The sequence below is a fragment of the Carya illinoinensis genome, chromosome 15 (assembly GCF_018687715.1).
Source record: "Carya illinoinensis cultivar Pawnee chromosome 15, C.illinoinensisPawnee_v1, whole genome shotgun sequence".
NCBI classification, from domain to species: Eukaryota; Viridiplantae; Streptophyta; class Magnoliopsida; order Fagales; family Juglandaceae; genus Carya; species Carya illinoinensis.
The window spans coordinates 35,228,670-35,253,426 of NC_056766.1; the positions used below are offsets into that span (position 1 = coordinate 35,228,670).

Consider the following 24,757-nt stretch of genomic DNA (forward strand, 5'->3'; position numbering starts at 1 on the left):
ATAATTCATGACCTACATGTTTTACTATTATAATTATAATTTTTTTTTCTATATTTTTTTCTGTAATTTTATTTATTAGATTATTTAATTTATTTTCAATTTCATATTTGCAATACAACAAACAAGGCTGTTTTTGCAGCGATGAAAAGTTGCCACAAAATATTGATTTATAGGTCACAAAATAACAAAATATATGGGAGCCGACAGATATTCTGGTCAGTGGTCAAATTTCTAAAGATTTTTTTTTTCTTTTTTCTTTTCAAATCCAATGAATTCTTCATCATTTATACCTAGGTCAGCAATTCAACATTAGAGAAAAGCGAAAAAAATTTACAACACAAATTCAGAAAGTGTTATAGATTGCTGTCATAAAGTTATTTTTATTGTAAAATAGATCTAATAAATTACATGAAATTATGTCAGTTTATGAATTCATTTTTATAAAATTCTTTATGCTTGTAGAACTTATCTTCATTTTTATAAAATTCTTTATGCTTGTAGAACTTATCTTATAAAAATAATATTCTTTCTAGCTCTTCAATGATTTTTAGAAATAGAACATTGATATAGGAAAAAAAAAACACTATAATATTTAATTCTATCTATGATGAACTTCTCATTCTTATAATATTTATGTGAAATTGCCATTTATTTTAAAAGTTTAAGTCAATAGAAAGAGGTAAATTTTATTATTTATTTTATATCTTAACACTCTCACTCAATATATAGCCCAATAGATAGAATATTTAATTAAATGAAATAGAGTGTAGAATCATGGTTCAAACTTAAGATCTCTGGTCAGAATCATGTAAAATTACCATTTATTCAAAAAATTTAAACCGATGAAAAGAGATAAATTTTATTATTTATTATATATCTTTAACAATTTCATGAGCGGTAATTGTATCATCTTAATCTGTTTGGATCTTTTGCTGAACTTAACAGCTTTTGCTTGATCAAATATAAAAGTACTGTAATTCCCTTTATGATCAAATGTAAAGTGTAGGTGTTCAATTTGCAATATTCATGGATATATAGTGTCCTATCATATTGCCATGGCCTACCCACTAGAAGACGACATGTATCTATAGCTACAACATCATTACAAACTTTGTATCCCCAATATTTTGATCTTACAGATAGAAAAAGACATTAAACATATTTGGAAAATGACTACTAGCTCATTCTTTTTCTAAGCCTAGCCAATTTATTTATAGGACTAATTTAAATACTTTTGAAGGTTTAAAAGAAAAGAACTAGGAGATTGCCATAGATGATATTGTTATAAAAACTTAAACTGATAAGACGATTTAGATTTTATTATTTAATTTATATCTTAATACTCTTCTTCATGTTTGAATTAGACTCCTTTTCAATGAGTGAACTCAACATGTGAAATATTTAATTAAATAAAGATAGAATGTAGAGTCAGTGTTTGAATTCAGGACCTCAGTTTTGATACTATATAAAATTACTATTTATCTCAAAAACTTAACTGATAAGAAAATATAGATTTTATTATTTAATTTATGTCTTAGCAATTGTAACAACTGATTATGGTCCCATTTCTTGGATGCAACTTCAAACTGCACCGTTTCCTTCTTAGTTCAATCAAGGAACGTAGATCTCGAAATTTCAACATACATACATATATATATATATATATATATATATATATATATATATAAAATATTGGATCTATTGTTTGTTTCTTTGTTATCTTTCTACATATTATTGTACGCCGGCCTCTAGCTACTAATAATGGGATTTTTGTTGGAACTCCGATATCCTGTACGTATCCTAGCTAGCTTTTTAATTTGGTACGATCTTAATTAAAAAAGAAGCACTTTTTAAGTCGCCTTTAGATATTAAGGTGATTTTAAATAATTTATAAATAATAATAAAGAATAGTTTGTAATAATAAAAAATATTAAATAATTTATAAATAATAATAAAGTAGTTTTATATTATTTCACTCATAAAAAATAGTCTAATTAAGGCTATGTTTGAATGCTGATCAGGCATTCTCAGATATAATGTAAATAATAACAAAAAAAGTAATGAATAGATTAAAAATAATACTAGTGAATTATTTGTAAATAGAAAGTGAAGTAACCAAACACAGCCTAGAGTTTCCAACGTGGGATGTTTCAGGTGTGCATCTTTCTCCAAATTAATTATCATGTACTAGTAGACCAATCTCCCACCGCGTAAGAAGTACTGTATATGTTAAGACATTAGCAGTGTAATTAATGATTAAGAGTAAGAATAAGAATAATGCTATCTATAGTGGTTGAATACGTAAATATCGTACAGTCATTTAAAAAAAATAAAATTTATTATTAAAAATTTAATTTTTTTAATAAATATTTATTTATTTTAAAAATAATTACACGATATTTACATATTTCCTATTAATCTTTTTAAAACTTTTGCTTTCCATTTGAGTCCAACGAGTTATACGTTGATGATGATCAGCTTGCGTTGGCCCACAAGAGGGCGGCAGAATGTGATACAATGTACGCGGAGTCCGGGGCTAGCCATCACAAAACAGCACTGCAAGTAAAGTGGGAGGCATGCATACCAACCGCATGAGAAAATATAATTGTAACTATAATTATATATTAATTTATATATTAATGTAATGTAATTGATTAAAAAATAAATTTTATTAAAAATAATATTAATTTAAATTTTAAATATGAATGAATTAGTATTGATATACAGATTAATACGCGACTATATTTGTATATAGCAAAACTCATGTAGCATAGTCATAGAGAAAAATTAAAGCCAAAACAAATAAAAAGAAATAAGTTAGGTACAAGTAATTTGGTGTACCCACCAACTTTTTTTGATTAAAAAAATTAAAAAAAATAAAATTAAGAGAAGAAAATTTTCTATCTCATAAAAATTATTTTCATATTTAATTCACACTATTTCATTAAATAAATATCTTAAATATTAATATTAATACGTAATTTAGTGCATAAACCCATTGCAAGAAGAATTTTTCAAAAGAAATTGGACCACTAGTGTTTCCTCGTTGCACATCTCCACCAGATCCTTTGTCTTGATCATGATCTATCCCAACACCAATCCAAAAGCTGATACACGAGTAGTAAGTACTTAGTTTTCTCATTAATGATGGGCGCTAACAGTGCATGAGAAGAAAATACATTCTTAGTTCACGCTGTTTGGATATCGGGATAAAATAAAATTATTTAAAAATAATAATAAAATTATTTGAGTTAATATATTTTATAAAATTATAAAAAATAAAATAGAAAAAATTAAATAAAAATATTTTAAAGTTAAAATATTATTAAATTATAATTTTTTAATATAATTTTTATTTTGAGATTTGATAAAATTGAATTGCTTTCTAAATTTTGGTTGGAAGTTTGGAAAAGATATATTGATTAGATAAAAAAGTTAAAAATTAAAAATTAAAAAATATTTATGTTGTGGTGTTTAGATATTAAAATAAGATGAGATGAATTGAGAATACTTTACTTTCCAAATTAGGTCTTAGAGTTGAAAAGGCTCCACAAATTCGATTCATTATTAAAATAATAATTTTTTCAAATGATCCCAAATTTATATATATATGTTTTTAGAAAAAGTAAGATTTGTACATTTTAAAATTGTAAATATTATTTCTCTAAAGATAAATACAATTTCAAATTTGAAGGTATTAAGTGAAAGAGAAAAACACATGAAATTGACTTTACCTATAATATTTATTGCCCATTTGATAACTCATTCTATAAGTTTGGATAATGAAAGTATTTTATTTTATCTAATTTAATCATCATAATTTTTTTAAATTTTCACACAAAATATAATAAAAAATTCAAAAATTTCAATTCATAAAATAATAATAATATTAAAAAATAATATTTTAATAATATTTTATTTAATTTTTAATTTTTATCTCAATTTATTTCATCTCAACTCACTATTCAAACATCACCTCACGAGGCTTGTTTGAATTTGATGAGATTGAATTTGATTCTACGATATTAGAGGTAGTGATTTATGGGTTCAAAATAGAGAAATGTCATTTTTTTTATGTAAAGTTTTGTTAATTTTTGTCACACTTCAGAAATTATTCTAAATATTGTATATTTCATTTAGAAAAACTTTACTTATCATCTCTTAAATATGTATATATAATTTATCATATATGTCAGTCTATTTAAACATATATAATAATTTATAAATATATATTTAAATAAAAAATAACAAACCACATATTAATACGTGGAATAAGATCATGCATAGCTTTTATCGTTTGGTTTGGGGTTTGGGGAACGAGTCATGGGGTAGATGGGCTGGTAATTGCCATTGTTTTGCAGAGAATATACACGGAAACTACTTGGAAGACATGGACTGTTTGCGGGAGACGACTTTAAAGCATATTTTTATCTGTTGGGTTTGTGGAGGAAAGTTTAGAAACAGTGCAACGATGTGACCCGACCTGATCCACTGCCGACCCTGTCCCTCGTTGCTTTAAATATTATCGAGAAAAAAAAAATAGTTATATTTATTATTTTGAAAAGATAAATAAATATAAAATTTATATAAAAAATTAATTTTTTAATAATTTTTTTTTTTAAATTTATACAATATTTACCTCTTTACATTTATAAATATCATTATAAAATAAAAAGAAATTTTATTTCCAGTCCCTATTTAGAGACTGCATATATAAACCTTTTATTAAAGGAGAAAAAATTTCATTTTAAGAGAGATATTTTAATAATTTTAAAAAATTTTAAAAATAAAATTATCTATACCTGCATTGCAGTCTTTAAATAAGGACTATACGTAGCATTGCTCCATTGCAAAACACTTAGGTGCCGTTTGATTAATAAACTTATCTCAACTTAACTCAACTTATTTTATCTAATCATTACAACTTTCATGCTTCCAATCCAAAATATAATAAATAATTTTATTTTTTTAAATCTCAATTCAACTTTTTTAAATTTTAAAATAATAATAATATTAAAAAATAATATTTTAAACTTTTATCTCAACTCAATCCATTATCTAAACCGGCGAAATGCCTCCCATTTATATCATATAAAAGTTAATAGAAATACATTATCTATAAAAGATTTTTATAAAAAATAAACTCATAAATTGACATAATTTAATTTTAAATATTAAATTATAAAATTATTTTTATTATAAAATAGATCTAATATATTATATTAAATTACTCAATTTGTGAATTTAACTTTAGGATTAAAATTAATATCGAAGCATTTTTTCAAGCTTTAAAAGCAAAATTGAAATAGTTAAAGAGAATATATTATAAGACATTTATTTATAAGATGTTAATTACGTGGCATACAAAATAACAGTAGGTGAGTGTCGGAATCGCTGTTATCCATGCATGTGGGGCCCTTCGTGCCTCAGATACTTCCGAGAAAGAGAAGTACTTTAGAGCCTTTAGACTGTACGTAAATTTTTTTACTTTTACCTTCTTATGGTAAAGAGTAATCACTACGTCATTTTACATAATTGATAATATTTAAAAATAATTTTAAATAAATAAGATTAAATTATATCAATTTGAGAAATAATTTTTTTATCTAATTTATAAAAAAAAAAATCTAATTACAAACATAACTATGTATTAATATATGTAATAATCTAATATGATTAATTAAAAAATAAATTTTATTAAAAATAATATTAATTTAAATTTTAAATATAAAATAATCAATATTAATATAAGTGACTTTATTTATACTTAATAAAACTCTTTACAAAATAATTTTTGTCATAATTTCTTCGGTCCTGAAACAACAATCGATATGAACCGTTGGATCACTCAGATGAATAGATTATTACACACGACCAAAGGTGGATGAGATCGCGGGGCCGGGGATCGAATAAGTTGACCTGAGATCCAGAAGGTTGACGTCAAGGTCTTTACATCACAAAAGTCATAGCCAGCGTTGGTTCCTCCATGATTCCAAGAACCTTCACTTCTCTTTCTTAATTTTCTTTAATTTTTTGTTTCTGAATAATTATTTATCAAGTCTTCAACTCGACCATAAACTCCTACCCATTTTAAGGCATATATATAAAGCTGAGCCCTCTCTCGCCAGCTGATCATGATCCAAGTTGCAGTATCCTCTAATTCTGCCTCCATCTATCTCCTTGCTCTCTCTGTCTCTGTCTCTGTCTCTGTGGTTCCTTTTGGTGTTAAATTCTTCAGAAAATGGCAGCCAAACGCTTTTTTAATGAATCAGAATCCAACCAAGATGATCAGCCAGGCGAGAAACGGAGGAGACCCAGATCTTTTGCTTCGTATGTGTTCAGAAATCTGCTATATATATATATATATTTATATGCAAAATATATGCTTTTCCAGCAGTATATTCTTCTCATTTTTTATGAGTCTCAGAGTTTTATTCATTGATCAGAATCCTTTTAGAAAAGAAAACTATTTTTCTTTTATATATATATATATATTATATGTGTGTGTGTGTTGTATGGATATTCATGGAAGTCAGAGTTGATTTCTGAGCATGCGTTTATGATGATCATTATTCTATCTTGACACAGTGTCATTGGAGAAGTGGTTATGGTGAATTCCATTCAGAACATCTTCTCAGGCTTGGAACCTTTGCTCAGGAGAGTGGTATGTCATGACGATCTTATGTCTTATTTACAAATATACATACATATATATGTTCTAATTAGTTACTAGCATAATCCTAGTAACATATAAATCATGCAGATGTTACATATGACCGTATGTGTATAAAAACATGCTTATACATATACATATACATATATAATATATATATGTATATATAACAGAAGAATTAGAATTATTCTGACCAATTAATAAAAGAAGCTGAAATCTGACAGTCCGACATCATTAGATCCTCACATTACACACATGTACTCCCCACATGATTTTGATTATAGGAGGTCAACATTTGCAACTTGCCGTACTCTTCTCATGTTGTACGTGCTCAAAAAGTAGCTAGTAAAAGTGACTTAATTCGTCTCTCTCATGGTCTCATGCATGTGTGTCTATATATACATAATATGGAGCAAATAAGCAAATGGGATATTATCATCATAAACTCGATCTAAGCCATAATCATTAAGTTTTGTAGGTAACGAAGCACTAGGTTCTTTTGTTTATTCTTTATATATATATAATATATGACCGTTGACTTGATGATCATGAACTTTAATTCAGGTGAAGGAGGAGGTGGAGAATGGTCTAAAGCGATGTTCCAACTCTTTAACTAGGTCTCCTTCCTTGCGAATCCAAGCACTAGAACCCTCAAGCCTCCGATTGATTTTCAGCACCAAGCTTTCACTCCCAATATTCACTGGAAGCAAGATTGCAGACATTGACAATAATCCACTCCATGTTCTTCTTGTAGACAAGAGCTGTGATTCAATGATTCCAATACATCTGCCTCATCCAATCAAAATAGAGATTGTTGTTCTTGATGGTGACTTCCATGCTGGTCAAGATTGTGGTACAGAAATTTGGACTAGCAAAGAGTATGATAGCAAAATTGTGAAGGAGAGAACCGGCAAACGACCACTTCTTGCCGGAGAGTTAGTTGTGACCATGAGAGATGGAGTCGCCCCGATTGGAGATATAGAGTTCACTGACAATTCCAGTTGGATCCGGAGCCGAAAATTCAGGCTCGGAGCAAAAGTGGCACCGGGAAGCTATCAAGGTGTTAGGATCTCCGAAGCCATGACTGAAGCTTTTGTTGTCAAAGATCACCGCGGAGAATGTAAGTTAATTTCTTATATAATATGGTCGCAACTTGTTTATAATATATAGTTTTAAATAGTGCCATATTCCATATTGAGTGACATGATTACGTTTATGATATACATTTGGAAAAAGAAATAGTTCTCATGCATGATCATCATAATTATCCTCCAGCTCTTAAGTTTCAAATTAAACATTGCCACGCCATAGCTTTACACATTAAACATGATATATTTTCTCCATAAGAAGCCATCAAGATTGAATGTTTCAAAAGATGAGAATAAGATATATTCATGGCTAGCTAGTAATCGCATAACATGACTTACATTTATGATATCATACCTAGCTAGTTAGAGAGGCAAGATAAACTTTACGAGAAATGATATATACAAGTCTCAAATGCACAAGCCTCGTGCAAGTCTTTTATAAAAAAGTGGATCCCACTATTAAAAAATGTGAAAACTTATTTTTTCTTGATGGGATCCACATTTTTATAAAAGATTTATAATAAACTCACAAACTCACAAAATGATGTTGTTTCATGAAATCTATTAAATCTACTTTATAATAAAATAATTTTATAATTTAACGTATTACATCAAGTCACATCAATTTGTGTGTTTACTTTTATGTAATCCCTTCGTAGTTAAAGTATTTTCTTTATTTTATTATGCATATATATATGTATATATATATATATATAATATGTATGCTTTTAAGTCCTTTTTATTCATACCATTACATGGTCCCAATGGTCCCCACATTTAGAATATAGAAAACACTTTAATATTTCTTTTTAAAAGCAACCAAGCTTTAACTATATGATCAGCCATATTCAGGTTAATTGGATATATCCCTTTCACCCGTTCAAAGTAAACAATGACTTTTAGACTTTAGTACGTCAACGTACATACAGCTAATATATAAGAGTTTTTCCATCTTCCAGTACTATTAAAAACACAAGTAGTATTTCCAGAAAAAGATATTTTAGCAATATCTGGTCGATCCAGCTTCCAAGTTGCAACCTTTTCAGCCATTGATAAAACCCACCCAGTACATGAAGTTGATCCCTACCGTACGTACATCCAATTTTAAAAAGAAATATCCCTTGATTTCCCTTTTTTTCCTTGATCACTTGTATTTCTTTACGCGTTTTGCCGGCCGCCCTGGTCTTTGGTCATGATAAATATTAATGGATTTAGACAGATGAGTTGAATTGGGATAAACTTTAAAAATTAAATAAAATATTATTAGAATATATTTTTTAATATTATTTTTATTTTAAAATTTAAAAAATTGAATTGTTTATTTTATTTTGTGTGAAAATTTAAAAAAATTATAATGATTAGAAGATCATGAGATCATGAGAATGGTTGTGAAAATAAATGAGAATTATAAAATGTATATAGATTTATTGTTATTAATAAATTAAAATATATAAGAATTAATTAATTAAGCTGCCTTTAATTTATTGTTATTTTGATCTGAAGTATACAAAAAGCATCATCCACCAGCACTGGGGGACGAAGTTTGGCGCCTCGAGAAGATAGGGAAAGAGGGAGCTTTCCACAAGAAGCTGCAAAGTGAGGGAATTAACACAGTGCAGGAGTTCTTGAAGTTGTCTGTTGTCCACCCTCAAAGGCTTAGAAAGGTATTTCTATATATATATATATATTTGTATTTAATTCCAAATATTTTCATAAAAAAAATTCAAAAAATATATATCTTTCTGCTTTATCTATATATATATATATGAATCATGTGTTCGTTTTTTTTTTGTGTGTTTTGACAACAGATTTTAGGTCCTGGAATGTCTGAGAAAATGTGGGAAGTAACCATAAGGCATGCAAAGACTTGTGTTTTGGGCAGCAAACTCTACCTCTTCCGGAGAAATGAACATATCATCATCTTGAATCCTATATGCCAAGTTGTTAGGGCCGTGACAGATGGGCAAGTCTACGTCCCTACAAGGGATCTCAACAACATCAATAGGGTATATAATATCTGCCATTTATATATATATATATATAAACCATTTTTTTTAAAAAAATAAAAAATTAAGTTGTGTGTTCTTAATTTCTGTCATTATTTGCAGAACTCCATTCAGGAATTGGCAAGGGCAGCATATGCGAATTGGAGTTCCTTGCAAGAGGTAGATGGAACTTTAATGCATGAGACTCCCTTACTCACACAAGGTATATATAATATTATATATAATTACTCATTCTTGCAATAAAAGTTCTAATTACTACACTGATTAATGTACCTATGATGATTATTTTAATTGTTCGATCGACATTAGTAACGAGAATGTTCTGAAAATTTGTGTATAGGGGAGACAATTAATGAGCAATATCCCTGCAATCATCATCAGCAGCAGCTATCGATGGTGAAACCGTTTCATCAGCAAGATGATCATCAGGGGTATAACATAGTTGATAGAAGTACCATTGATGTTGTGTATGGAGGTTTAGGGGATGAACAAATTAGGTCATGTGGTGACTGGATAATCAGCATGCCTATCGAAAATGGCTTCAACTATAGTACCATCTCGGAGTCGTCATCGGACGGCGAATTTGTGCCTTCAAAGCTGGCGCCATTCCTCCTCCATGACTAGGGTTGAAGAAAGATGATCATCCATGTATGCATGATCAATTTCTGGAGTAATGATCTAATTGTCTGAAGTACGTACTTTAATTAGGTGTCTAGAATTCAGACAAACTCCAGAGATTTTTGATCAGATTGATCAAGATCATGTATGCAAATGATAAAGTTCCAGAAATATTACCACCCAATAATGAGGTGTTAAGCTCTCAATTATTAGGATAGGAAGATGTGAGTTTAGATTTAAGGCAACTGATCCCAAAGTGCCTGCTTGTAGATGGTCAGACGTTCTGTCTTACAAAATTAGTTGCAGTTTGTACGTTTAGATGAATGCATCCACAAAAATATGACAAAAATTTCTATCCAGTTTCCTTTTTTTTCTTCTTTCTTTTTTCTATGAACTAGCCTTAAAACACTAATTCTGGAGCAATGATACATATACAAACTTTTATATCTATTTTTTAACAATTCTTCTTTTGTGCTTTAACTGCATGAAGGGATATGTCGATGCTATCGACATTAAATTTGAAACTCAAATAACAAATTAATCACATCAGTAGAGTACACAAACAGTACGTAAAAGTGACTACATATAGAATTTTTGATATTTTATAACCCTTAATCGGGATAGAATTAATGGTTGTAGCTTCATTAGAAAAGAAATAAAAACAAAATAAAGAAATAGCTATGGCTTGCCAATGCCCTGATAACCAAACTTTTTCTTGATATATATTTTGATTGGTCAATTTTTCTGGGATTCATGCTGCAGCCCACCTTGATCTATGTATATATATATATATATAACCTTTGTCAAAAAGAAAAAAATGGACATAAACATAATATATTAATGAAAATAATTTCCTAGAAGAAAGGAATAATTTAATTCAGCAAGATTAATATTGGCTAGCTTTTCATCGACAACTTGCATTAATAATGTTGTTAGGTGACAACTACCAGCAAGCAGAGCGAAGACTATTAGACAATAGCAGGAAGTAAACTTATACCTATCCATCAACGCAACAACGTACGAACAAGAACAGAACAAAACTGATCGATCACATTAAGCCTGCATTTGGAACTTGAACTGAATTGAGATCAGTCTAATTTTAATTAGCTGAGTCTAACATTTAAACACTTAATTCTTAAATTACTAATAAACTAATATCAACTTAAAACCTCTTTACAAGTGGGCTCTACAATCTTTTTGAGCTTAACACCCTTTACACGAGACTTGATATTTTTCAATTTTTTTATATATATATTTAAACTCATCTTAATATCCAAATATATCTAAACTTATCTAACTTACTCTATCATTTCAACTCACTATTATTTATAAAAAATTTAACTTATCTCAACTCAATTGAAGAACTACACGGGGCCTAATTCTACACAACTTGAATAATATCTGCTGGTAGCCAGCTTGCATCTACCAGCAGCAACCTTTTAATTTCAAGCTAGCTAGCTAGGTAAGTTGCCCAGAGATCAGGCAGATCAAAACGTCCTGCGCGCAACAGTAAACACATTGCTGATAATCATGTGGTATGTGTTTTTATATTTTGACATCCTTTCTTTATAAAGCCAAGACAGATGTATTATTAGACATAATCTGTGAACTACAGTACGTACGTACAATATTATAAAAAATATTTGGGGAACTAAGAAGAAAATTATATATACCTAATCTCAATGATCAGCCGATCGATCGGTTGTTGGAAACTCAGGTGAAAGTGTATAGGAGGCGCGCATGAATGTTGTGGTATATATTGGCTGGTTTCCTCAGGGGCCCCATGCCATTGATGGAGTGGGATGGATCCTTCCCAGAACTCTTCAGGTACTTGTCTTGAATGAACCAACTCTTTTCCATTTCCCTTCGTTTATTTACATACATAGATTACCGCCTAATCATTTGTGGCCAGTTATTTGTTATGAAAATAATAATATATATATTTTTTTAATAAAAATGAGTTCATCCTCGTCGAAAATAACTTGTTAAATATATTATTTGTCTTGTAGTAAGTTCCTCGTTGCATGCAACATACAGTTTATTATTTATCATACTATTATATATATATAGTATGATCAAATGTTTCATGTCCATGCAACAAAAACTAGATGAAATTATATGTTTAGTTGACTTTAGAGGCCAGTTTTCGGCCCCACAGTCATCACAATGCACAATGATATGATTGATGCATACATCAGTACTACTGTGTGGGTTCTGTCAGCAAGTGTATACTTTCCAATATCATTCCAAGAAACTTCTTTATTGTCTCTCTTTTTCTAATTTTATTTTCCATGTTAATTCATTAACCAATATTTATGCACAACCTCAAGATCATCATTAACCCTGCTCTTTTAAGTCGACATATATCATTCCTGTTGGTTAAACCTCAGAACCCAACATACAACCTCTCTCTCTCTCTCTCTCTCTCTCTCTCTCTCTCTCTCTCTCTGTGATCTGTCTGTCTGTCTGCTTTGGGAATTAGCTAGGGCAATGTCGGCGAAACGATTGTTTACCGAATCCCAATACAAGGAAGATGAGCCAGCAGAGAAACGACTGAAACCTAGACGGCTTTTATCTCTTGCTTCGTATGTGTGTTTGAGTATCTGCTGTACTTAATTTTCTAACTTGTTGCATGGTAGCTAGAGTGCTATATATATATATAATATAATAGTTTCTTACTGTGCTTTTCATGTTATCCTATGATCTTGACAGTGTTATTGGAAAAGTGATCGGCTTGAATTCCATGAACAAAATTTTATCAGACTTGGAACCTTGGCTTAGGAGAGTGGTACGTATCTCAAGCTATAAATATCCTGATCATTATATATCATGTCTGGTTTTCACGCATATAGCTGAAGAACAAGCAAATTATGTCTGTGGTCCTGTGGACCTTAAAAAATAGACTCGAATTTGGATCTTTTGTGAAGTTATTCTTGTTAAAATGTTTATGTGCTTTGATTTTTCAGGCGAATGAAGAGTTGGAAAATGCTCTAAGTAATTCCCACTTTTTCACCCGGTTCCATTCATTGGAAAACCAAGCAGAAGTGGAGACATCAAGCTGCTTGCAACTCATGTTTAGTAAGAAGGTTTTACCTCCTACTTTATTCACAGCAAGCAAGATTGCAGACAAGGACAACAATCCTCTTCAAGTTGTTCTTTTAGAGAGAAGTACCACTAGTGCTGGTACTGATCATGATCTGTCTTTATACCCAATCAAAATAGAAATTGTTGTTCTAAATGGTGAATTCCCTCTTGGGGGTGGTGAAACTTGGAGTAGTGAGGAGTTTAATGAGAACATTATGAAGGAGAGAGAAGGCAAACGCCCTTTGCTTGCCGGAGAGTTGTGTGTTACCATGAAGGAGCGGCTTGCCCATGTCGGAGATCTAGAATTTACTGACAATTCGAGCTGGATCCGGTGCCGGAAATTTAGGCTTGGTGCAAGGGTTGTTCCAGGAAGTTACAAAGGAACTGTGAGGATCCTTGAAGCCATTACTGAACCTTTTGTTGTCAAAGATCATCGTGGAGAATGTAAGTTTCTTAAATAGATAGAAAGAATCCATACAAAAACATGAAAAATTTTCTGCCTTCCATGCATATTAATCTAATACCACAATAACTTAAATTATTTTCATCCTGATCTCATGAGAAATCCATGTTTTCCCCCTACAGATTGGATCTCTAAGAAGTTAATTACTTCCATTAATATTAAACAATTTCACTTTTTTTTCATGATTATTATATTTTCCATTAAGTTTTGAATTGAATTTCATGTTTTTCTTGATCAATATGAGTAGTACTCGTGATGGTAACTACTCATGATTAATGAAGAATTGTCTGGTCAGACGTTGAAGAGTCAAACCAAAGGGACGAATATTCTTGGTCTTCAGTCAAACCCATGTACACGATCGAGGCAGTGGTGACCGACGACCATCCTAATCATGAATAAAACAAAGCATTATATATATATATATATATATATATATATTTATTGAAAGTCATGATATTATATATATATATCGACTGGCCATAATTATTATTAAATAAAACATAATATACATATGTGTGTATATATATGTATCCACTTAAATAACTCATTTAATTAGCTAATTAAATTATTGAGTGAATAATAATATTAAATTTAACTAAACTATTAGATTTTATTTAAAATTATCGGTCGTCTCAATTTGTCATTGAGAAAATGGAACAGCTACTTCTAGACTAATCTATCGGGTACTAGTCAACTGTCCACACTCAAGAGTCCTTCTACTTGCAAGCGGTGTGGATCGAGGAAATGATGAAGAGATAATGGTCCATGTATGTATAAAAGTGATTGATCATAAAATTTTTATTAAATCTTTTATATTTTTTTACAAATTAAATTATGCTATATCAATAGTGTGGAATATTGCGTGTTCTCTACACTGCATGGCATTCAAGTAGAATTATTTCCATCTATATCATATTGTGGGTCATTTTGTATAATATATTTAGTTGCAGATAATGAAAGCAATTAGATTATATATATATATTAGCATTTGGTTGATAGTACCTTGTTTTTTTAATCTTTCTTTTACTGTTAACTTATGTATTGATCAAGTATTAGTAGTGTTCATGATTGACTAAAATTTTATTATCATATGAATTAGCGTACAAGAAGAATTATCCACCAGCACTGGGGGACGAAGTTTGGCGCCTCGAGAAGATAGGGAAAGAGGGAGCTTTCCACAAGAAGCTGCAAAGTGAGGGAATTAACACAGTTCAAGATTTCTTGAAGTTGTCTGCTGTCGACACTCCAAGGCTTAGAGAGGTACCTCCACAATGTATATATATAAATGGTTTTTAGATCAAGCAGTTAAATGAAAATTAAGTTACTAAAAATATGAAAAAACTCGGAATATTAATCTTAATTCCTACTTCCACATAATTCTAAAACATATTATATATTTGTCTGTTTACTGTTTTTTGAACAGATTTTAGGTCCTGGAATGTCTGAGAGAATGTGGGATGTAACCATAAGGCACGCTAGGACTTGTGTTTTGGGAAACAAACAGTACAGTTTCCTGGGAAATAATAATTGTGTGTTTATCCTCAATCCAATATGCCAAGTTGTTGGAGCTCTCATTGATGTTGATGGGCAACTAGTCACTGTAGCGCCTAGTGATCTTTCTGTTCTGACGGTATGATCCAGTACCATTTACATGCAAACTCTTTATATATATGTATATATATGGGAAATTTTGTAGATATATTATATACACATGCATGCAATATTTGGGTAGCATATACTAATGTTTGTTCTATTTGTTGTTGGTATTTGCAGAACTATAATATTGAGAGTTTGTTGAGGGCAGCATATGAAAATTGGAATTCCTTGCAAGAGGTTCCAGGGAATTATATATTTCAATGATACTTGCCATAAGGTATGATATTAATATTCCTAAGCATATTATATAACTATCTAGCTACCTAATTAATTATTACCATGTTAGTGACAAATTAATATATATATATATATATATGTAATTGACAGGCGAAATGATCGATGGGAGGAAGCTGATGATCTCAAGATCGATCAACGTACAGTCTTTGGTGAATATTGATCATTTCGGCAAGATGGATACCTATATAGATAGAATATATTAATGTGAGGGATATATAATGGACTAGGTAGTGAAAAGATTGAATGAATTAAAGGCCCCAAAAAACATTAAAGGGAACGAAAAGCTCTACCTTTACTTCCCGGGTCCACACAGCTTTGATCATTCCTTTTGTAATGTGTTTTCTTTCTTATTTTATTCATTAATGTTGCTTTAAATTAAAATAGAAGTACAGGAGGAAGAAGTAAGGTGCTCCATACACAAATCTCATTACATATAATATGTACCCTAGTGCCCGAATGCCCCCCTACCCCGGGGGGGGGGGGCTGGGCGGTGGTGGGTTTGTGTTGGCGGTGGGGTAGGGTGGGGGAGAAGGGACATATGAACCATCGATTCAGACCCATGATCATTGGCTGACCTAATTAAGGAGGAGACCGCCAAAGACGGTTTGCGTTAATCCAACAAGTGGATCGATTAGGTGTCGCTATAAACTATAACTGGTAGAAAGATACTGTAGTTGACTCTTTTGGTGATGTGAAAATATTGAATAAATTAAAGACGGTAAGACCCTATAAAAAATTGAAGGGAAGGAAAACCTATAGCTACTAGACTTAACTCCCCGGGTCCACACTTTCTTTTGTTTTTCTCAACAAGCTTGCTATGGTATTATAGAAATATTAAGAGTAACAAAAGAGTTTAAGGTGGGTCTTTCACACTATCAATATATAAGATACATTTTGAAATACAATTTAGATGTATGCAACCAAATATTAAATTGGTGGCTGCCCATTGTGTCATAGAATGCTCACACAAGTTTTGAGGCCGTTGTACTTTTGCAACACTCCAATCTTCCTTTGGTAGGAGGTTTTGATGAATATCTTCAATGATTAGAGTTATTTGCCATGAAAGTGAGGGAGCTACCTTTGTTATAGCATCTATAACAATTTGAGCATCACCTTCCAAAACTATTGACCTGTTTTGTACTATTTTTGCCATTTGAGTTACCAAAAGAGTTGCTGAAGCTTCTAAAATGTAGGGTTGGAGGTTTTAGTCCTCACTATCCATACCTATACAATGCTACCATTTGAATCTTGGCATATTGCTGAAGAGGTTCAGAAATTTCCCCTTACTATTGCATCAATTTTTTTTTTTTTTTTTGTGGGGGACCCCTTATTTTGATAAGTTTTAGTCTTTTGTTCCCATGCTTGAGTATAAGGAAAGTCTTTTCTAGCTCAATTGATGCCTTTTTAAGAGAGAGAGTTGAATGATTGTGCACAATATCATTCATCTGTTTCCATATAAAGTCCATTACTATCATTGGAAATATTTGGAAAGGATGTAACTCTTGATCTGTGAGACCTAGTATCGGAGCTGGGTTGATTATCAGTTGTATCTAGTCATTTATTGAGTTGGTAAGCAACATTGAAGGATTAGTGACCAGTAACTTTGTTTCCATATGATGTGTTCAACAGTACATTTGATGAAGAGATGGAGTGGTGGTGTTTCTTCTTCCCCATTGCACAGTGGGCAATTTTCATTTTGAGCAATGCAAGTGATATTTTTTAAACTTGCCTTTATGGGAAGCATATCCCAAACTATTTTCCAAAGAATGAGCTTATGTCAATCATGTATTTTTAGCCTCTAGAGTTTTTTAAAATTTAAAACTTGAAAGTTGTGGAGGAGGAATACCTGGGTCATTGGCTGCTAAGTGGTAAACGGTTTTGATTGTGAGTTTTCCATTTTGATTTGGGAGCTAAATGGTCTTGTCCTTACTTTGGCTATTTTTAGGAAAGACAGATTTTTTGTATTTGTGCAATGCTCTCCTCTCATGCTCAAACAGTGTTCGCATTTTCTCTATGTTCCACGCGGAGGATTTGTTGTGATGATGTTAGAAACTTTCAATAATGGATGTAACTCATTTATTTGCTAGATTGGCTTTGGCTTTAATGATTCCACAGTTGGGATCCATGATACTGTCCATACATTTATTTATAACCGCTGAAGATTTGGTAGCATCTACCTTTTGAGAGTAGAGCTCTCATCTTTAGGAGTCCCTTCCATGGCCACAAGTCTAATGGTTTTAGGGTTATGCTCAGAAAGTTCGTGGAGCCAAGTTTTTTGAAATTATTTCATGCCAAAGCCCATTGCTTTCTTGACTCATTTCCCAAATATTTTTGGCTAATAAAGCTAAATTCAAATTCTCCATTAATTTGTAGGGGTGGAAAAAAAATTGGTTAATGGGCAAACCGGACCGCTGACAGGACCGAACTAGTCTATTTGGTCCGGTCTGGTACCAGTTCTATTTTTTTCAAAATCGGTCAAAATCAGTCCAGTTCCAGTTTACATTTTTCTGACATTGGACTGAACCGGACCAGACTGGTTCATAAATATATATTTAATTTTTTATATTGTATAAATATTTTTTATATGATTTTTTATATTATTTATAATATATAATTATATATAAAATAATTTTGTATTATATGATAAATTACTAATTAATATAATATTAAATTTTAAAATCCTATATAAATAATTATATATTATCACTATAGTCTATTGTATTAGTAGTTAAACTAATACTATATTACTATATATTATAATATACTATAATATATCACAATATTATATATTATAATATATCATTATAGTCTATAATATAATTATAATATATTATAATATACTACAATATTTTATCATTACATTATTATATACTTTAATATATATATATATTATATATACTATATAATATATTGAAAAAATTGGACTAGAGCCGATAAAACCGGAAATACTGATTTAGGGGTATAACCAGTGCGGTGTCGGTTTTTCAAATCTTAAAACCAATATATATCGGTTTGGTTATAAAATATGTCGAAAATTGGATCGAATATGACTCGTTATACCCCTATTAATCTGAGACCCAATCGACCTGTTATTTTTAGTGACATATGGATTTCTATGATTTGAGAGAGAGATTATGAATTTTTTCTTTTGGAAAGCCCCATTAGAAGTTTTTGAAGCTTGTGTTCAGCAACTAATTACACTTAGACTTCGAAAGCATGAAATTTTGCACTTGATATGTAGGGATTGTTCTTGCAATTGTTCAGATTAACATAGTTCTTCCAACTTGAGAGAGTCATTTGGACTTTCATCCTTCTAATTTGTTGTTGATTTTTCCCTTCAAACCTATGAAGCTTTCTATTTTTGATTTTTGTGAAATAAATTGGGAAACCCAGGTATTTTATTCGAGGATGGTTTGTATGGAAAAATTTGGATAATCAACATTTGATCTTGTGTTTCTTAGATAAAGATGGATGATTTATTGTGATTGATTTTTGACCTGACCATTCCAAATATTTCTCAAAAACTTAATATAATGCCTTTTCATTTTGTTCTTTTGCTTTTTCGAACACAATAAGGTCATATGCCAATATAAGGTGTGAAATTGTGAGACAGTTCCTGCTTATTTAGATTCCTTCAAATTTTCATTGCGCTTTTGATCTGATTATTAATCTTGACAGCACTTCCATGCATAAAGTGAATAAGAAAGGCATAATAGGGTCACATTGTCTAAGTCCACCTTGAGCTTTAAAAAAATATTTGGGTGATCCATTATTGATGATAGAGAAGGATGCTGTTGAGATATATTCTTTGATAAGATTTATCAATGTATTGCTATATCCAAGAACTTCCATGATCACTTTAAACAAAAAATCCCATTCTCCACCAATCAAAGGCCTTTTCCATGTTAAACTTGATTGCCATCATTCCTCTTTTCCAACGTTTTCTGTTTCAAATTGTGGAACATGTCGTGGGCGATCATCATGTTTTCTTTGATGTTTCGACTTGGGACAAAGGTCGTTTGAAGGGGGGATATGATACGAGGAAGGGTAGTTTTGAACCTATTTTCCATAATTTTTGTGATAATTTTGTATATGATATTTGTCAGGCTTATAGGACAGTAAGGTTGAGGATTACTGGGGTTTGGAATTTTTGGAATAAGAGTAATATTAGTGTGGTTCATTTGGTTTAGAAGCTTTCCACTTTGAAAGAAATTATGCATTGTATTGATAACATCTTTCTTAACGATATTTCATAAATTTTTGTAAAATAGAGTGGTCATTCCATTGGACTTGAGGTTTTTTTTTTTAAATTCAAAACCTATTTTAATGTTGCCAAAATTTCTTCTTAACTGGGTGAGACACTGAGGAATTCATTTTCTTGATCCGAAATTTACCTCTCAAAAAGGTTTTCAAGATGACCAGGGAAGATTGAATTTGAGGTGGCATATATGGATGGAAAGTAATCTATAAAGGAAGATTCAATTAAAGATTGATCCATAGACATTTTAACTAGGCCTAATTTAATGGAGTCGATGGCATTCCTTCGTTTCCTGATTGTTGCTGACGAATGATGGAATCTAGTGTTGAGGTCCGTGGTTTTCAGCCATGAGATGCCGAGTTTTTGACGCCACAAAACTTCTTTATTTTTAAGGTGTCTTTGGAGATCATATTGGAGATATTGCTCATTTTTTTGATTTTTAGGAGTTTCCTTTCTATTTTTTGAATGTTAACCTGGATCTTTCCAAAATGGACTTTATTCTAGTATTTGAGAGTGTCTTTGGTAAGCTTGATTTTTTTGCAAAAATATAAATTGGGGTTCCTTTTAATTGCTTGCTCTAAGCTTCTTGAATTATCATATGGCTAAGTGATTCATGAATAAAAAATTCTTCAAATTTAAAAGAGTGTGGCCAATTTTTTTGAGTTGTTGTATTTAGCAATAGTTGGTGATGATCTGAAGCCAAAGATGTTAAATGCTCGAGGGTGGCATCTAGAGATAGCAGTCTCCATTGTTGATTTGCTATACCGCTATCCAATCGCTCTCGAATCAATGTTCTACCATGCCAATTATTTGTCCACGTAAAAGATGGGTCTATGGATCCAATATCAATTAGACATTGACTTTCCATTACTTTTTTCAATCCACAGGAAGTTGCAACAAGACGCCCTCCAATTTTTTCTGATTGATTTAGCAAATCATTAAAGTCGCCTATACAACACCATGGCCTACGAAAGGCCTTGATTATATCTTCAATTTGTTTCCAAAAACTTGCTTTGAATCGCCAATGAGATGGGGCAAACACAAAAGTAATGAGGCATGGATAATATGAAGGGTCAGAGTAGATTAAAATAGAGATAACATCCATATTAATATTGATTGGGTCTATATCTACACCCGGTCGCCAAACAAGCAGAAAACCTCATTTGTTTCCTGAGATTAGAAAGTTTACAAAATGATGGAAACTAAAACTATTTACAATGACTAAGATTCATTTTGTAGGCTTTATGATTTTCGACAAAAAAATAATATCTGGATTATAATGCCTAATATTTGCCCTTAAAGATTTGATTGATTTGGGTCGGGCTAGTCCTGTGCAATTCCAAACCAGTGTTGGGGGAGGCATTTTTGAGCTTGCTTCTTAGGCTAGTTTAGATTTTTTAGACACTGTTGATTGATATCTAAGTTAGATTCGCCTTTTTTCTCTCTGATGGTGGAGCTCTTTTCTTCACAGGATGGTGTTTTTCTGAGGCTTGCATAGAAGGGCTCAAATCTTTTACATGTTTCAAATTCGACTGAGGAGAGGAAGCCTCTATTACTTCTACTGAACTATCAATGCTGATGGTGATGGGCTCTTCAGTGTTTTGGGCTAGGAACTCAATTGTTTGTGGGCTATTCAAATCAGTACTAAAAGCAAACTGGGCTTGGTCACTTCTAAGTAAGCCTGGTAATAAAAAGTGAGAGTAAGAAGTGATTGGCTCATATTGAATTGCTAAGAATGGCCTGATCCGATGCTTGATCATTTGGGTATTGAATCTCGATTGTAGCTGCCTCCACTGAGATCGATAAGGAGCCTTTGTCAGTTGATGTTCTGTTGTTGAGGAGATGGGTTGCACCGAATGAGTCAGATCCTTTAGAGAATAGTTACCCCCTAGTGATGGAAAATGCATCCTTGCCCTAGCTATTGATGCAATTTCCTTGTTAGAGTAGTAACTGAAGCCCATCGGTTTGGTTGTGGTTGGTGTTGGCTGATTAGTGCTTGGAGAAGAGAAGCCAAACCACTGTAGTTCTTTGCCAAGGGGCCAAAGGCCACTGGAAATGATGACTACATCCCTCTGATCGGAAATGGTGTCGGTTTAGGAAACTCCGACTCTCTACCCTATGTGAGTACTGAGCCCATATCGCCGGTATGATCCACCATAACAGGTTCTTTGATTTTTTTTTCCCTTGCGTTTCAAGTGTATCTTCCACCACTATTGCTTTCCCTTTATCTTTTCTTGAGGATCGTTGGTGGTTTATCACTTGCATGTAGTTTATTGTGGGTAGTGAACTTGGAATTATTTGTGTTGAAAGGGGGTCTTGAGTCAGTGATGATATCATGGTTTGAGAAATGATGGCTCTCGCTTGCTTGCCTATTCCTTGGATAGTATTTTGTGAGTTTACATGCAGGAATGTTTGAGAGTGACTCACACTTTGGTGTTTAGCACGCATCCAAGGTCCGTATGGAAGGTTGTTTGGGATGGATTTGAGAAATGTGCAGAAAAGTTGGTAAGGACCCAATCTGCCACAAGCATAACAAAAATTTGATAGCCTTTCATATTTGAAAGCCACCCATGTATCAATGTTAATATCTCTAGGGAGATTAAACCCTTGTTGTAGAGGGTTTGTGGTGTCTATCTCTACTTTAATCCTGATGAATTTTCTGCAATTGATTCCGAATGTAGAGGTTTTTTTCACTTAAATTAGGTTGCCCAATGCATTTCCAATCTGAGTTACATTTTCTGGTGTCATGTAGATCAAGAAGACGTACATATATAGATAATAAGAGTCAAAAGTCATGGAAACACTTTTTTTATTTTTTACAGAATCAGATGGCTTCAAAACAAGCACCACTTTCATAAGTAGCGATATTTACAGAATCAGGATATTTACAGAATTAGGTCGCTTCAAAACGAGTACAAATAACGTGTACGTATGAGAAAAGGTATTGAAAGACACCTTGGAGATATATATGTAAGCATTGGAACAAAATGTTATATTTTGCCTATATAAATTATCTATGCATTTTTCTATCAATTCAAGTTTTTTAAAATAAATAGTACATTCACGTGATATTATAACAAGATTTCTGAATTAAAAAATGATTATATACTCTATCTCAATTAATTAAACATTTTACATACTAATTCTATGAAAAGAATTAAAATAAAATATAAATAATAAAATTTATATTTTTCATTAACTTTATCTTTTGAGATATGTAGAATAAAGGAATTGAAAAAAGTGATAAAGGTGGAAGTCGTCGAGATTTTGTTGCGAAGGAGGGTAGATGAGGTTGATTTGATGCTGGTCATGGTTAATGTATTCGGACTTGTGCGTTTTTGCAAAGGACAAGGCATTCCCCACTGGGACTCGGGCCGAATTAAACGGCTACTCCCAAATTCTTGGTTGATTTTAATACGAACAAGGAAAGTGCAGTGTAGACACAGCTGCGTGACTGCCTCCAAATTAGGGACCCACAAAAGCGTTGCTATTAGGGCCGCAAATGAATAGAGCTGCTCGCGAACAATTCGAGATCGATTCGTATAAATTCGACTCGGACTCGGTTCATTTAATAAATGAGTTGTTCGTGAACATTAATATTGGCTCGAATATTAAACGAGCAAAACTCGTATAATCTCGACTCGATTCGGTTTAGGCTCGTGAACAATATTCGTTTAAGCTCGATTCAACTCGTTTTGAGCTCGTCACAGTACTCGTAATATTTATACATATATATATTAATATATATTTACATATATACTTACATGTATTCTTTTATTATATATATTTTATACTTATACATATATTATTTTTTATACTTTATATATATGTTAAGTAATATATATATATAAAATAATATATGTTGTTAGTTTAAGTTTATGTATAAGTAACATGTTTTAGTATTTTACAATAATAATGTATTATTGTAATTAAATGTTTATAAAAATAAACAACTCTAATTGATTGCGACACTTTCTTAACTAATCATATTTTGATTATTTGGCTATATTTAATATTATATTAAGGATAATTGAATACTTTAATATTAAATTAATAGCTTTATTATGTAATTTTTTAAATGACTTTAATGTATTAGGCATTCTTGATGCCATATGCATTTTTATTTATTTCACTATTAGTAGTGACGAGTAGTGAAATTTTTTAATTTTTTAATTTTTTTCTTAGTGATTAAAGATAATAAAAAAGTACTTGACAAAAATAAAAATTTTAATTACATTTTAGTTTATAATTCATGACTCTATAGAAAAATAAAATAGTACAATTTCAAATATATTAGAATATTTTTCCTTTTCCTTTTAGACTGTTTAGCACCTAGCGGGTTTAGTTTGTTTATTTCCCTTATTTTGAATTTTGGTTATTTGCACGGCGCTGTTCCCCAACAGCTCCTTGGTGGGATGTTTACGGCTTGAGAAGATGGATAGCCGTCGAGCTTCTCAGAAGTAAGACTGCAAAGCGAGAAAGCGTGCCATCTACAGACTTGAAATGTTCCAAACTTGCACAGTTCCAAACTCCAGTTCCTCAGCTCATCAAGCAAGCACGGTTCCAGTTCCAGTTCCAGTTCCTCTGTTTCTTCGGTAGTTTTTGGATTGGTAAGAGGTACTGCTCTGTTTTAAGATGAAGGCTGAAGCTAACACAGTTACACAAACATCTCTG

General features: G+C 31.4%; 2 protein-coding genes across 3 annotated transcripts; both read left to right on the forward strand.

Moving 5' to 3' along the window:
• The first annotated feature begins 6,053 nt into the window (after positions 1–6,053).
• On the forward strand, positions 6,054–10,744 carry LOC122297524 (protein SAR DEFICIENT 1-like). The gene is made up of 7 exons (XM_043107616.1): positions 6,054–6,330; positions 6,589–6,664; positions 7,238–7,793; positions 9,265–9,425; positions 9,570–9,767; positions 9,870–9,969; positions 10,108–10,744. The coding sequence occupies exons 1-7, from the start codon at positions 6,242–6,244 to the stop codon at positions 10,389–10,391; spliced, it is 1,464 nt and encodes a 487-aa protein (XP_042963550.1). The 5' UTR covers positions 6,054–6,241; the 3' UTR covers positions 10,392–10,744.
• A 138-nt stretch (positions 10,745–10,882) lies between these two features.
• LOC122297525 (protein SAR DEFICIENT 1-like) lies at positions 10,883–16,147 on the forward strand. 2 transcript variants are annotated; one of them, XM_043107618.1, is made up of 7 exons: positions 10,883–12,212; positions 13,098–13,173; positions 13,352–13,913; positions 15,032–15,192; positions 15,356–15,562; positions 15,706–15,805; positions 15,916–16,147. In XM_043107618.1, the coding sequence occupies exons 1-6, from the start codon at positions 12,130–12,132 to the stop codon at positions 15,790–15,792; spliced, it is 1,176 nt and encodes a 391-aa protein (XP_042963552.1). In that variant the 5' UTR covers positions 10,883–12,129; the 3' UTR covers positions 15,793–15,805; positions 15,916–16,147. The 2 variants fall into 2 exon arrangements, with proteins under 2 accessions (XP_042963552.1, XP_042963551.1); XM_043107617.1 differs by lacking the exon at positions 10,883–12,212 and adding an exon at positions 12,351–12,970.
• The last annotated feature ends 8,610 nt before the right edge of the window (positions 16,148–24,757 follow it).